The sequence below is a fragment of the Balaenoptera physalus genome (genome assembly GCF_965194825.1).
Source record: "Balaenoptera physalus genome assembly, chromosome: 2".
Lineage (NCBI taxonomy): Eukaryota > Metazoa > Chordata > Mammalia > Artiodactyla > Balaenopteridae > Balaenoptera > Balaenoptera physalus.
In genome coordinates, this window is record NC_138883.1 from 173,631,122 (window position 1) to 173,646,965 (window position 15,844).

Consider the following 15,844-nt stretch of genomic DNA (forward strand, 5'->3'; position numbering starts at 1 on the left):
GAAGACCTCAATACCAACAGCAGAGGAAATCTGAGCGTACAATTTGTTGATTGCTCAAGCCGACCTAAGAAGCACCAAAGGAAAAAGTAGAACTTGAATGCATCGGTAATTTAACCACATGAATATAAAATGGACTTGTACAGGCTTTCAAGCTCAGAAGAATGGGGAGGATGGGCGGGGAGGACAAGGGGGCATTGCCCGCGGTTGTGACGGAACGCAGCTACGGTGTCAATATTCACATACAGTTAAACTGTGTTTAAGACGTTTGAAAAGGAGGACAAAAGCTGTTTATAAATTTAAAAAAGAGGGTTTTTTTTGTTTCTTTAAAACCCAGTAAACAGATGGCAAGAAGCACCCAGCTCCTAGAGCTCGGGAAGAGGAACTCTGCGCAGAGCAGCGCTGGGTAGGGGCGCAACGGTGAAGTGAGTTAGCAGTTTGCTGGGTAGGGGGACCAGTTCAGAATGGTGAAGAAGTCGAGCTGGCCTCGAAGGAGAAGGAAGGACCCATCATGATTCCCGTTTGGAAAGACGGGGGGGAGACTGGCAGGCCTCCTAGCAGAGGCACCAGCTGAAGGGAGAGCTGCAGGAGACAGCAGGTGTCAGGAGGCCACAGCGTGACAAGAAACAGCGTGAGAGGAGATGGGGACCCAGCACTGGGGACCGTAACGTTTTCAAACCCCTGCAGGTGAGAAAGAGTACAGTTCCTTAGGAACAGAGGAGACAATCAAGATCAAGTTGAGGAGAATTTAAATGCTGTTGGTTTTAGTAAAAAATTAACAAATTATTTTATTTTTACTCAATGTTGTATCATACTTTACCTAGCTATTATTATTGACGCTTATAATAACATATCCCTACAATTTAATAGAACTCTTAGTGAAAAAAAGTATGTGGCTTTTGCCCGGAGGCAAGGTTAGGACATTTTCGTAGTTGCGCTTGCCCTGGTGTCGCCCTGCTGCTTCGTGCCTCTGGCCCCGTGAACGGAGGCCACAGACAGTAGGAATGCCATGACCCGGGGGCCGAGCACAGCGCTTGACACAAGTAGCTGCTCAGTAGCATTTGTTACAGTTATGCAAGCTAATCCTGACTTCAGAGTTAAACAAACTGCTCTGTTCAGGCGCCACGGTTCAACCGAAAACAGCTTTGTGAATTGTACCTATGAAGTTTACAAAGAAATGAGTAGCTGCTTTATGGCCTGTCCTACAGAACCACTTCAATTATGTGATGGGAAAGTTGCAAAACAAACCAAACATGGTGCACAGGATACAAAAAAACTATGGCTGGGGCAGCAGGAAACAGTGAAGAGAATGGTACAGCAAGGTGAATGGCAGTGACGGAAGGGACGCAAAGGTAGAGAGAAGACGACGTGATTTAAAAGGAAGAGAAAAGACAGAATTAAACAAAAGGAAACTTCTAGATAATGTCTAAGGATGGGTGTATACTAAACTATCTACAACAAGTAAAATTAGTCTTAAAGATTAAAAAAATGTACCACACTGAAATCATTCAGACAAAAGATGCTGTCAATATATTTTAGCAACCTAAAAATACAAGGGCTCTTTAAAATCAAAATATATATTCCTTGTCCAAACAGGGTTGATGAAGTCTACAACGGGGCAGAGTGAAGAAAGAGAATAAGAGGGAGAGAGAGAGAAGAAAACAAAAGAAACCTCATTACGGGTGATGCTAAAAATTTCAAATACCATCTGTGTAGAATTCAGTTCTTTGGAGATTACTGAATAAGCTCTATGCTACACAGTTTTGGATTTTTTTCTTTTTTAAACAACAGTATGGTCAACTTATTGAGTACCTGAATAATGATGTAAAGTAGATACAAAGGCCATCTTACAGCTGAGGAAACTGAAGTTAAGGAACTTGCCCAACATCACACAGCTGAGTTTACAGAGGTGGGATTTAAATCCAGGTTGTCTGATACCCACTGGAATGCTTTTAGCATTTTAGAAAGCCATTTTCTGATACCTGGAGGCACTCCAAAGTTCCTCTCTTGTCCAGTATCTTTGATCACATTGATCAATTTACCTCTGTCCCTACTCTTTCATTATTTTTAAAAATTACTATAAAACATGTATCTGAATACAAACCAAATATCCAAACTTTCCCCCACAAAAGAGATGTAAAAAACAAAATGAAACAAAACAAAACATAAAAACAACACCACCCCCCAACCCAAATCCCCAGGAAACAAAACTATGGACTTTCTCTAAAGCCCATACGTAACACTTTATAGAGGACCAGTACTTGATTCTCTTTAGGATCTGAGCACACACACTAGTGTTCATTTCCATTCCTGAATTTGGGATTCTTCATTAAAGGGACCACGTAATTAGAGATGGTATGTCAAGGTCCTGCTTGAAATTAAAATTCTGCAAGTATTACAAAGGAGAAACTAACAGCTAAAAATATATTTTTGAACTTATTTTATATGTATGCTTGGCATCAAAACAATTATTGAGCTCCTTAGATCCTAAAGACTCTGAAGTAGAGACTAACTGCTCAGTGGGAATGACAGTCAATATCATATCCGTATTCCAATAAATTAAAAATAGTTAAAAGTAGACAAAGAGGTTAAAACACAGCTCTTTATGACCTCAGCATTTTAAAAAGGTACTGGTAGTGGAGAGAGGGGGAAAGATTGCTTGACGTTCTGGAAGAACACCTCAAATCTGGTCTCAGTTCTCATAACTAGGCATGCAGCTCTGAAGAAGTGACCTAAACCCTCACAAGGTTGGTTTTTCTTAAGAACAAAATGGTGCTGGTCATCCCTGCTTATCTCCTAGGTTTATGCTAAGGTTTTAATGAGACCATGCAGGTAAACTGCTTTATAAACTGATGTTCATGCAAAGACCAGCCATCATGATTATTACTATTTTTAGACAGGTCCTCAGTTACTAATGGTCTTTTGAAACATAAACCTGATTTATAAGTCACCTGTTTAGAACACTGAAAATACAGTCTCACGGAGGCAATGCTATAAATGGTGATTAGCCTGCAAGTACATTTAATTCATAATACACCTAAAGCAGGCGCTAACACTGCCGATTACAGGCCTGCCTACCTGATAGGCACATGCAGACACCAGGAGTGGGAGTGAGGGTGAGGTGGGGAGAGTGAGACAGATACAAAAGTACTCACGGGTACCAGAACTTGAATTCTCTTTTCTTTAGCTTCCCTCTAGGTCAGTTTTTCTACAAATATTCTAAAGAGGGTGACAAAGGGCAACTGTCACCACACCAGCCTCTGCTAAACGGAAACCGGAACTACCCAGAAACTTGTAAGTACTGTTAATATAGTAAGTGTTCTGAGAAAGCCAGATCTGTTCAGATCTTGAAATAAAAGTGTGCTATGTTGGGGGAAGGGGGGATCAAATCAGTAAATTAGCTGATTAGTTTGTGACTAAAAATGAAGAATTTTCTATTTTTAATCTTTCAGCTTCCTAGAGTGGACTGTCTATAGCTAAACCATAAACAGTGATAATTCAAATGAGAAAGTGGAGTTTATTTTCTCCGTAAGTCATAGACAGAAAGAGATAGCTTTTCTAAGATGACCAAACAAGTTTTGTTTGCTTCTTAACAATTCAGATTATAGTCCTGCTAAGTTGTCACACATAAAACTATACAGATGAAAACTAATTTATTTAATCAATAATTTTCTCTCTCTAGTAAAAACACAGCAAATTAATTTTCATATGTATTTCTCAGGACTCAATTCTGAAAAATTGCCACTGATCATAAATTATGTTTTAATATTGCCAATAAGATATTCTAATTTTCCTTGTAATTTAGTAGACAAAATGGAGCCTGCTACCTCATTAATGATTTAAAAAAATTGAAATTGCAAAAAGCAAACAAATCTACTACTTGTGACTATAAGATACTAAAGCTTAGTTTTAGTATCTTTGTATTCCTGACGGAGTTGTTTCAAACTGGCCTTCTAGATAACATCGGGCTCTTCAAGTCCACGTCTCCTATGGCTGTGAACACTCCTTCTTGCTCTGAAGGCGTTTCTCTATGCTGCCTTTGTTCCTTCACAGTTGTTATCTCCTAAGATATTCTGATACCCTCCTTGTACATTTCCTTTCTCAAGAAACTCATTCGCATCCAATTTCAATTTCAGTTCTAAAATTCTCACTAAAGAAACGAATGCAGAGGGATCCAAAAAGGCAGATTACAGAAAAGCCATACGTTTGGTTTGAGAATGGTCTGTAGTGGTTACACTGGGGTAAGAGTACGCTTGATATCTTGGACAATCATTTCAAATCAAAATTAAGCAGCACTATAAAGACCTGACTGGAAACTCTGGAAAGATACCCAGTTTATCCATGTCATCTTACATACTTCATCCTATAATGTATTCCACTCTAGAAGGAATCCTCCTCTCATACGGTAACTATTATCAATATGGGTAGAAACATGTCACCTAATATATCTTGAAACAGAGCAGACATTTACATATGTATGTGTATACCACTTCACGACCACTCTCCACTGGGATATGAGGTATAGAAAAGGCAAACATCTAGAAGCGGGGTGAGAGATGGCAGGGGAAAAAAACCAAATACTTTAAATAAATCCTTAAGAGGCGGGTATGCCACAGGAAATCGCCTGACTCATTTTCTGAAATATATTTCTTTAAAATATAAATCCAAGCCTTGACCGTTAATTTCCTTGATTATTCCAATAACCACTTGCCTCTAAGCATCACTTCTCTTTAGTAAACGCTACGTAATTATTTTTCTTGTGTCCTGTCTTTCCATTCAAGTCAAACACTTTGCTGGCTATTCCTTGTATGTAAATTTCTATCTCCTACCTCGTGTTCATGGGTATCACTTTCTCTTCTTTGTGCTTCCATTTGCCAACATGATCGTACCTCCTCAGGTCTTCATGATAGCTCTCTAGCTAACCTCAGTTCACTTTGATCACATTTCTTTTAATCTTATTTATATCAATCTTATCTTCATTTTAACTTGCTACAGTTTCCAAAAACTGTACTTGATTAAGTTTGATCCTAACTCAAAATATATTAAAAGCATTTAGGAATAGAAATGATTTATTTCCTATCTTTTCCATCAGAGGATTCATATTGGTAAGAGAATGACTGTATTTGTCACCCTCCATGACATAGTTCAATGTGCTGCATATCCCAATGATTCCAGCTGAAGTTGTTAACTTACTATAAGACGGATTTCGTTCAGTGGTGGGAAAATATAAAGAAGTAAATTACTTTTACTTCTAAAGACTTAGAATGAAATGTTATTGGAAGTTTAAAAGATTATTAATTCCAAGAAGAAAGCAACATTTATTTTTCTTAAGGTAGGGAAAAGGTACAGTGGTAGAAGCTAACTGAAGGTTAACTCACCAATACCAGCACCAATTAACTTGAGGTGTAGAGAGAGAGGAACTCACATTTATAAAGTACCTACTATGTGTTAAGGACTGGGCAGGTGCTTTCTACAATGCTATTCATTTAATCTTCATAAGGACTCTCAAGAAACAGGTGGTTTTTATCATCTGATATATAAGAAAACAGATTTATAGACTGAAAAGTAACTAAAGTTATATGGTTACTAAGATTCCGAGAATTTGTATGACTGAAATTTTCAGAGATGGAAAGAGTAGATCTCCAAGAGTTAAAAATTTCAAGACAGAAGAAAGTGTATTTATAAAGATAACTGAGTCCATTCAGGAGTTGATAAGGATTAACCCAACAACGTAGGTTCCTTCATGGTAATTTACAGTGGAACATAAGGCATGGCTCAGTTTTAAAGTTATACTGGAAAAGTCAGTGAGCTAGCTATCATAGTTTAGTCATAACCATTATCAAAGTACATAAATGCAAAGACGATTAAAATAACCTAGCTAACAATGACAGAGTTGACATTACAGTGACATATATGTGAACTTTTAAGACAACCTTTGTTAGTGTGGTAGAGAAGCTAAGCTCAGGCTCAAAAGAGAATCCTAAAGATGATTTTTCTTATCCTCCTTCTGTATTTTCTTCTGGCACAATCAATTATACAGAAATATTCTGGGGAGTGACGTCAGCAAGATGGAGGGCTAGGAGACCCCAGCTCATGTCTCCCACACAAGAAACCAACAAAAACAATAAACAAACAGCACAAACTGAAGAAAACAGCCCAGGGAAAGTACTGGGCTAGAAAGAAGCAGCCAAAAACCCTGTGGAGCTCCAAAATAAATCAAGGATAACTGCACAGGACAGTACAGAAGTGTACTACCTGAGTCAAGCCATTACCCAGTCAAGAGCAGCCTGGAACCAGGAGGGATGGCCTCAGAGGAAGTTCACCACACGGGGAAAAGGAGAACCCCTGCAGGCCTCTCCACTGGGGACATGTGCAGCCTTTGCTGCAGTGGTCTCCTACCAACATCGCTCCCAGCTGACGGAGCTGCCCACAGTGCTCCCCAGCCCCTGCACCTACTCCCAGAGGCTAGAGCTGTCGCTGCAGGAGACCTGCCCTCAGGGACCCGTCTCTGCTGTACCCTGCTCTCTGGAATGAGGTGCGCCTCAGCACCTCACCATATACAGGACTGGAGCTCTGGGCCTCATCCATGGTTTCAGGGTAGTGGCTTTGTCCCACCATTACCAGCACAGTGTCTGCTGCCCTGGGCCCCGCCTACTGGATACCAAGTTATAGCTCTGACCCATCATCCTCAAGGATGCTCCATCACGGAGCCCTGCCCACCCCCCCATCCCAGGTTGAGGCTCTGACACATCACTGCAATGCCCTGAGCCCCACTCCTGATGCTCGGCTTTAACACATCAGCATTGCAGCTGTGCTGCTGCTACTGCCTTGTGACTGCCGCAGGGGGCCAAAAGTGAGACTCTGACCCACCATGCCCAGTCTATGCTGCTACTGCAGCCTGGGCCCAAGCCACCACCACAGCTTGTCATCCCAGGGCCTGTGCCGCTGTCGCACACCCCCACACCAGCGAGCCACTATGGGGAGCCCCTGAAACTCAGGTCCCAGGTCCACGGAAGAGCTGTACGTATGTATACTGCAGACATCAGTGCCACATCTGCAGCAAGTGCACCTGTACCTCAGGACTACTGTGGTAGCTCTGTATGCACCAGATCCTAGGACCCTGGCTCTGATACTATACTGCTCCACAAAGGACCCCGAATGAATAGCCAAAATGATCTTGAGAAAAAAAGAACAAAGCTGGAGGTAGCACACCTCCTGATTTCCAACTATATTACCAAACTATAGTAATCAAAACAGTATGGTATTGACCTAAGAACAGTCACACAGATCAAAGGAACAGAACAGAGAGCCCAGAGATAAACGTACACTTAAATGGTCAATTAATTTACAACACAGGAGCCATGATATACAGTGGAGAAAGGTCAGTCTCTTCAATAAGTGGTACTGGGCAAACTGGACCACTATCTTACACCACACACAAAATTTGATCTATTTTGAGTTAAGACTTGAATGTAAGACCAGAAACATTAAAATTCTTATTATGTAGCAAACATAGGTGGTAAGCTCCATGACATCACTCTTGGCAATGATTTTTTGGATTTAACACCAAAAGTGGGGGAGTAGGTGAAATGAGTGAAAGGTGTCAGAGGTACAAGCTTTCAGTTATAAAATAAGTGAGTCATGGGGATGTAAGGTACAGCATGGTGACTATAGTTAATAATACTCTATTGCTTATTTGAAAGTCTCTAAGAGAACAAATCTTAAAAGTTCTCATCACACTCAAAAAATTTGTAATTAGGTATGGTGATCAATGTTAATAGGCCTATTGAGGTGATCATTTTGCAATACATAAAAATATCAAATCATTATGTTGTGCACGTGAAAGTAATATAATATTAAACATCACTTACACCTTAAAAAAATAAAAATCCTGTAGTGGTGGTGTGTAAATCACTTTGAACTCTACCATACAGGCTAAGAGACAAGGGTTAAAAATAACTATATCTACAATATTATGTTAATGGATACACAATATAAAGAGATGTATACTGGGACATCAAAATAAATTATGGAGGTCACGTAAATGCATTGAACTTTCTTATGTAATTGAAGTTAAGTTGTTGTTAGCTTAAAATAGTTATAAGACTAAGATGTGTTACAAAAGCCTCATGATAACCAAAGAGCAAAAACCTATAACAGACAGACAAACCATAAAGAGAAGAGAATCAAAGCATACTACTATAAAAAAAATCAAGTCACAAAGAAACCAAAAGAAGAAGAAACTACAGAACCACAAAACAATTAATTAATTAACAAAGTGGCAATAGTAAGTCCTTACCTATCAACATTTACTCTAAATGTAAATGGTTTTATTTCTCCAGTCAAAAGACACAGAGTGGCTGAATGGATAAAAGAACAAAACCCAACTATATGTGAGTCTATAAAGACTCACTTAAGCTTAAAGGACATGGACAGGCTGAAAGTGATGAGACGAAAAAGATATTGCATACAAATGGAAAACAAAAGAGAACTGGGGTAGCCATCCTTATGTCAGACAAAATATCTTCTAATCAAAAACTGTAACAAGAGACAAAGAAGGTCATTATGTAATGATAAAGGGATGAATATATCAGGAGGATATAACAACTATAAACATATATGCACCATATATTGTAGCTCCTAAATGTATTAAATGATTATTAACAAATCTGAAGGGAGAACAGAGAGCAATGAAATAAAGTAGGGGACTTCAATACCCCGCTTTCAATAACAGTTTGATCATGCAGACAGAAAATCAGTAAGGAAATGATGGATGTGAATTACACTTTAGACTGCATGTACCTAACAGACATATACAGAACACTCCATATACCAGCAGCAGAATATGCATTTCTTCTCAAGCGTACATAAAAGATTCTCCAGGATAGATCACATGATAAGGCATAAAACATGTCTTAGCAAATTTAAAAGGACTGAAATCACACCAAGTATTTTTTCCTACCACAATGACAGGAAACGAGAAATAAACAACAGGAAGAAAATGCAATATATGCAGATTAAACAACATGCTCCTGAACAACCAATGGGTCAAAGAAGAAATCAAAAGGGAAATCAAGAAATATCTTGAAACAAATGAAAATGGAAGTACAATGTATCAAAACCTAGGATGCTGCAAAAGCAGTTTTAAGAAGTTTATACTGATAAATGCCTACATTAAGAAACAAAAAAGACCTCAAACAACCTCACGTTACACCTTAAGGAACTAAAAAAAGAAAAACTACAACAGAGATATATGAAACAGAGAACAGAAATATAGAAAAAAGCAATAAAACTAACAGCTGATTTTGACAGGATAAACAAAACAGAGAAAATTAAAGAGGAGACATTATAACTGTTACCACAGAAACACAAAGAGTCAGAAGAGACTGCTATGAACAATAACACACCAACAAACTGGACAACTGAGAAGAAACGGATTAATTTCTAGAAACATAAAACCTACTAAAACTGACTCATGAAGACAAAGAAAATCTTAATAGAGCAGTAACAAAAAGGAGACTGACAGTGTAATCCAAAACCTTCCAACAAAGAAAAGTCCAGGAACAGATGGTTTCACTGGTGAATCTACGAAACAACTAAAGAGGAATTAATGCCAATCCTTCTAAAAATCATCCAGAAGATTAAAGATGAGGGGATACTTCCAAATTCACTTTGAGACCAGCATTACTCTGATACCAAAGCCAAATATGGACACTACAAGAAAAGAAAACTACAGATCATAATCCCTGATGAATACAGATACAAAATATTAGCAAACTGAATTCAACAGCAGATTAAAAGGACCATACACTATGAGCAAGTGGGATTTATTCCAGGGATGCAAGGATGGTTCAACATATGCAAATCAACAGATCTGATATACCACATTTATAAAAGAAAAAAATTGTATGATCATGTCAATATGCAGAAAAGACAGGAAACAGACAGGATTGCCCACTTTTGCCATTTCTATTCAGCATATTATTGGAAGTCCTAGCCATAGCAATTCGGCACAAAAAAGAAATAAAAGGCATTCATATTGGAAAGGTAAAAGTAAAATGATCTCTGTTTGTGGATAACTTGGTCTTATATATAAACCCTAAAGACTCCACTAAAAGCCTGTTAGAAAAAATGATTTCAGTAAATTTGGAGGATACAAAATCAACATATTGTTATCAGTTGCATTTCTATACACCAACAAGAACTATCTGAAGTGAAATTAAAAAAGCAATTGCATTTACAATAGCATCAAAAACAATGAAACGCTCAGGCACACGTTTAACCAAAGAGGTATAAGACACTGAAAACTGTAAGACACCGATGAAAGAGATTGAAGAAAACACAAATAAATGGAAGGATACACTGTGCTCATGGATTATATCAAGAATTAATAGTGTTAAAATGTCCATACTACCCCAAGTGATCTACACAGTCAATGCAATCCTTACCAATATTCCAATGACATTTTTCACAGAAATAGAAAAAACTATTCTAAACTTTATTTGGAACCGCAAAAGATACTGCACCACCAAAGCCATCTTGAGAAAGACGAACAAAGCCAGAGGCATCATGTTACCTGATTTCAAGCTATATTGCAAAGCTCTAACAATCAAAAGAATATGCTACTGGCATAAAAACAAGCACATAGCCCAGTGTAACAGAATAGTAAGCCCTGACATAAATTCATGAATATATGGTCAGCTAATTTTTGATCAGAGTGCCACGAATATACAATTGGGAAAGGATAGTCTCTTCAATAAATGGAGTTGGGAAAAATGGATATCCACATGCAAAAGAATGAAACTGGACCCCTATCTTACAGTATTCACAAAAAACAATTGGAAATGGATCAAAGACTTAAATGTAAGACTTGAAACTGTAAAGCTACTAAAAGAAAATGTAGGGACAAAGGTCCTTGCCATTGGTCTTGGCAGTGATTTCTTGGATAAGACAGCAAAAGAACAGGCAGCAAAACTAAAATAAACAAGTGGGACTGCATTAAACTAAAGAGCTTCTGCACAGCAAAGGAAATAATAAAATTGAAAAAGCAACCTATAGAGTGGAAGAAAATATTTGCAAGCCATATATCTGATAAAAGGTTAATACACAAAATATATAAAGCAAAATATACAAAGACCTCAAGAGCAAAAACACAAATAATTCAATTAAAAAGTTAGCAAAGGAGCTGAATAGACATTTTTCTAAAGAAGACATACAAATGGCCAATAGGTATATGAAAAAATGTTCAATATCACAAATCATCAGGAAAATGCAAATCAAAATCACAATGAGGTATCACCTCACACCTGTTAGGAAGACCTTTATCAAAAAGACAAGAGACTGGACTTCCCTGGTGGTCCAGTGGTTAGGACTACACGCTCCCAATGCAGGGGGCACGGGTTTGATCCCCGGTCAGGGAAGATCCCACATGCCACACGGCATGGCCAAAAAAAAAAAAAAAAGACCAGATTAAATGTTGGTGAGTTTGTGGAGAAAGGGGAAACCTTATGCACTGTTGGTGAAAATATAAAACGGTATCTCTATTAAAGAAAACAGTACAGAGATTCTTCAAACAATTAAAAACAGAACTACCATATGATTCAGCAATTCCACTCCTGGGTATATATCTGAAGGTAGTGAAATCAGTAGTTCAAAGAGATATCTGCACAACCACAATCACTGCAATATTATTCACAACAGCCAAGCTATGGAAACAGCCTAAGTGTTTGTCAATGGATAAAGATTACAGTGTGTATGCTGGTGTACACACACAATGGGATATTATTTAGCCATGACAAAGAGGGAAATCCTACCTTTTGTGACAACATGGATAAACCTTGAGGACATTATGCTAAGTGAAATAAATCAGACGTAGAAAGACAAATACTGTATGATATCACTTATATGTGGAATCTAGAAAAGCTGAATTTGTAAAAACAGAGTAGAGTGGTGGTTACCAGGGGCTTGAGGTAGGTTAATTGGGGAGATGTTGTTTAAAGGTAGAAACTTGCAACTAGTAGATAAATAAGTTCTGGAGAACTAATGAACAGCAATGGTGATTATAGTCAACAATACTGTATTATAAACTTCAAAATTGTTAACAGACCAGATCTTAACTGTTTTCACCACAAAAAAGAAGTAATTATGTGATGTGATAGAGGTGTTATACCTAATGCTAAAATAGTAATCATTTTGCAATATATAAATATATCAAAGCAACATGCTGTGTACCTTAAACTTACAGAATGTTATATGTCAATTATATCTCAATTATTAAAAAAGAAATATTCTGAAACATTCATTTGAATAAATAAATAAAACATGACTTAAGCTCTTTGAAAAGTTATTCAAGAGGTGGATTTTTCCCTGTTTAACACCATCAGAGGTCAAGATTCAAGTAATCATAACTTTAGTACGACAAGAAACACAAAACCCTTATACCATGTGAGAATATGATGATCACTGAATTTTCCTATTTTTTTTGGTTCCCATTTTCACCATTTCCTATTTAAAATTTTCAAGAAATGCAAGCTACATTTCTTTCAATAATCCCATAACTCTTTAAAAATAAAACTCAGGAAAGTATCAATATATTTCAAACATATGAAGATATAAAACACAGAGTCAATGTTAATAAAAAATAAAATCCTTTACCTTCTGGATCGTAAGTTTGAAAAACTCTTCTGGCTTGTTCTGAAGGAGCCTCAGGGGCAACTAAAGCCATATCCTGAAAACATAAAAAAGCATGCTATCAACGAGCTACAATATCATGGCATTGAAAATAATGACTGATAGTTTTGCTTTATATTACTGTCCAAGTAAAAAATCTAACTGGAAGCATACTCTAGTTTTCAAATATTTAAAAGTTAAATCCAGAGATATGACAGCAAACAATTACATAGGAATGCACTTGAAATTTACTACTTTAGGAAGTATGTTACATCAATAGCTAGGCACAGATCAATAATCAAGTTCTGCATGTTCAGAATTTTAACTTTTATTAAAGGAAATATCCAAAAGGCGGATTTCTTTTTCCCATAAAACTCTCTATCATGACTAGTTTCTTTACAAAGTAAGCAATATTACAATTTACCAAAAATAAGCACAAAATTCACTGTTATCTTGGACTCTTCACAAACCTTTACTCTACATATATTAACTATTATGAAACTCTACACTTGACTGACATGAAACTAGAATCTAGGTTCTAACTGTTTTCCTCTATTCATAAATCTGGTCCAAGCATCTGCCTGTAATTGTGTTCATTCAGACACACCTCATCAGAGAACAAGTTTCCAAGCATCCCTTTTTACCATCTTGAATCCTTTTTAAGAAGTGGGTATAAAGGGAACGTATCTCAACATGATAAAAGCTATTTATGACAAATCCACAGCCAACATAATACTCAATGGTGAAAAGCTGAAAGCCTTCCCGCATATAAATTAATGAACTTAGAACACTCCCTCAACACCATACACAAAAATAAACTCAAAATGGCTTAAAGACTTTAATATAAGACATGACACTATAAAACTCCTGGAAGAGAACATAGGCAAAACATTTTGACATAAACCATAGCAATGTTTTCTTAGGTCAGTCTCCCAAGGCAATAGAAATAAAAGCAAAAATAAACAAATGGGACCTAATCAAACTTAGAAGCTTTTGCACAGCAAAGGAAACCATAAAGAAAACAAAAAGACAACCTACAGAATGGGAAAAAATATTTGCAAATGATGCAACTGACAAGGGCTCAATTTCCAAAATATACAAACAGCTCCTACAACTCAGTAACAAAAAAACAAACAACCCACTCAAAAAATGGGCAGAAGACCTAAATAGACATTTCTCCAAAGAAGACATACAGATGGCCAACAGGCATATGGAAACCTGCTCATCGCTAATTATCAGAGAAATGGATTCAGAACTACAATGAGGTACCACTTCACACTGGTCAGAATGGCCACATCATTAAAAAGTCTACAAATAATAAATGCTGGAGAGGGTGTGGAGAAAAGGGAACCCTCCTGCACTGTTGGTGGGAATGTAAGTTGGTGCAGCCACTATGGAGAACAGTGTGGAGGTTCCTTAAAAAACTAAAAATAGAGCTACCATATGATCCAGCAATCCCACTCCTGGGCATGTATCTGGGGAAACCCATGGTTTGAAAGGATACATGCACCCCAATGTTCATAGCAGCACTGTTCACAATAGCCAAGACATGGAAGAAACCTAAATGCCCATTCACAGATGAATGGATATATATATATACACACACACACACACACACACACACACACACATATACACACAATGGAATACTACTTAGCCATAAAAAAAGAATGAAATAATGCCGTTCGCAGTAACCTGGATGCACCTAGAGATTATCATACTAAATTAAGCCAGAAAGAGAAAGTCAAATACTGTATGATATCACTTACATGTGCAATCTAAAATATGATACAAATGAACATATTCCAGAACAGAAACAGACTCACAGACACAGAAAACAAACTTATGGTTACCAAAGGGGAAAGGGGGTGCGGGAGGGATAAATTCAGAGTTTCAGATTAGCTGATACAAACAACTATATATAAAATAGATAAACAACATGGTCTTCTGTATAGCATGGAGAACTATATTCAATATCCTGTAATAAAGCATAATGGAAAAGAATATGAAAAAGAGTATATATATTTGTATAACTGAATCACTTTGCTGTACACCAGAAACTAACTCAATATTGTAAATCAACTATACTTCAATAAAAAAAAAAAAAAGAAGTTGTGGGGTATAAAAGTTAAAAAGTATTTAAACTGTTTCTCTGTGGGAATACATTTTTGTAAGAAATGTACTAATTAACTTTTGTCCTAATCATCCCACCCTTACCTCAAAGATGAAGGAATAAACTTTAAGAGTCAATTAGAGTAGTTCCTTTTTAAAACTTAATTAATTAATTAATTAATTAATTTTTGGCTGCGTTGGGTCTTCATTGCTGCGCACGGGCTTTCTCTAGCTGTGGTGAGTGGGGGCTACTCTTCCCTGTGGTGCGCGGGCTTCTCTTGTTGCAGAGCATGGGCTCTAGGTGCGTGGGCTTCAGCAGTTGTGGCTCATGGGCTCGGTAGTTGTGGCTCGCGGGCTCTAGAGCGCAGGCTCAGTAGTTGTGGCACACGGGCTTAGCTGCTCTGCGGCATGTGGGATCTTCCCGGACCAGGGCTCGAACCCACGTCCCCTGCGTTGGCAGGCAGATTCTTAACCACTGCGCCACCAGGGAAGCCCCTAGAGTAGTTCTTACTGGGCCATGCCTGAACACCTCAATAGTATGTTCGGTTCATATAGGAGTAGAAATCAAATGGGTATGGGAATCAAAACAACGGAATATATACAAGCTCCTACACAGTTTTAATGTGTTAAAATAAATGATAAAATACTTTTTAAAATGTTATTTTATGGGCTTCCCTGGTGGTGCAGTGGTTAAGAATCTGCCTGCCAATGCAGTGGACACGGGTTCGAGCCCTGGTCTGGGAAGATCCCACATGCCGCGGAGCAACTGGGCCCGTGAGCCACAACTACTGAGCCTGCGCGTCTGGAGCCTGTGCTCCGCAACAAGAGAGGCCATGACAGTGAGAGGCCTGCGCACCGCGATTAAGAGTGGCCCCCACCCGCCGCAACTAGAGAAAGCCCTCGCGCAGAAACGAAGACCCAACACGGCCAAAAATAAATAAATAAATAAATAATTAAAAAAAACAGAACCATCTTTAAAAAAAAATCTGTTATTTTATAACAGTAAAATTTGGTAATGTACAATTATTTCCCTTTTACCATCCCGTGTTAGCAACTTTTAGGGTCT

General features: G+C 37.8%; 1 protein-coding gene, 1 long non-coding RNA gene and 1 pseudogene across 10 annotated transcripts in view; 2 read left to right on the forward strand and 1 right to left on the reverse strand.

Moving 5' to 3' along the window:
* The window catches only part of LOC309656462, a 1,106,578-nt gene that overhangs the window by 462,974 nt on the left and 627,760 nt on the right, over positions 1-15,844 (forward strand). The gene's annotated exons all lie outside the window — the stretch shown is intronic.
* The window catches only part of LOC309656440 (small nuclear ribonucleoprotein Sm D1 pseudogene), a 436,073-nt pseudogene that overhangs the window by 67,435 nt on the left and 352,794 nt on the right, over positions 1-15,844 (forward strand). The gene's annotated exons all lie outside the window — the stretch shown is intronic.
* The window catches only part of MINDY3 (MINDY lysine 48 deubiquitinase 3), a 90,511-nt gene that overhangs the window by 11,818 nt on the left and 62,849 nt on the right, over positions 1-15,844 (reverse strand). For all 8 annotated transcript variants that reach the window (XR_014261328.1, XM_082452882.1, XM_082452883.1 and 5 more), the window contains one exon: positions 12,652-12,724. Coding sequence is in view for 7 of the 8 variants with exons in the window: in XM_082452882.1 (XP_082309008.1) it covers positions 12,652-12,724 (73 nt within the window). In the remaining variant the exon portion in view is untranslated. The remainder of the gene's footprint in view (positions 1-12,651; positions 12,725-15,844) is intronic.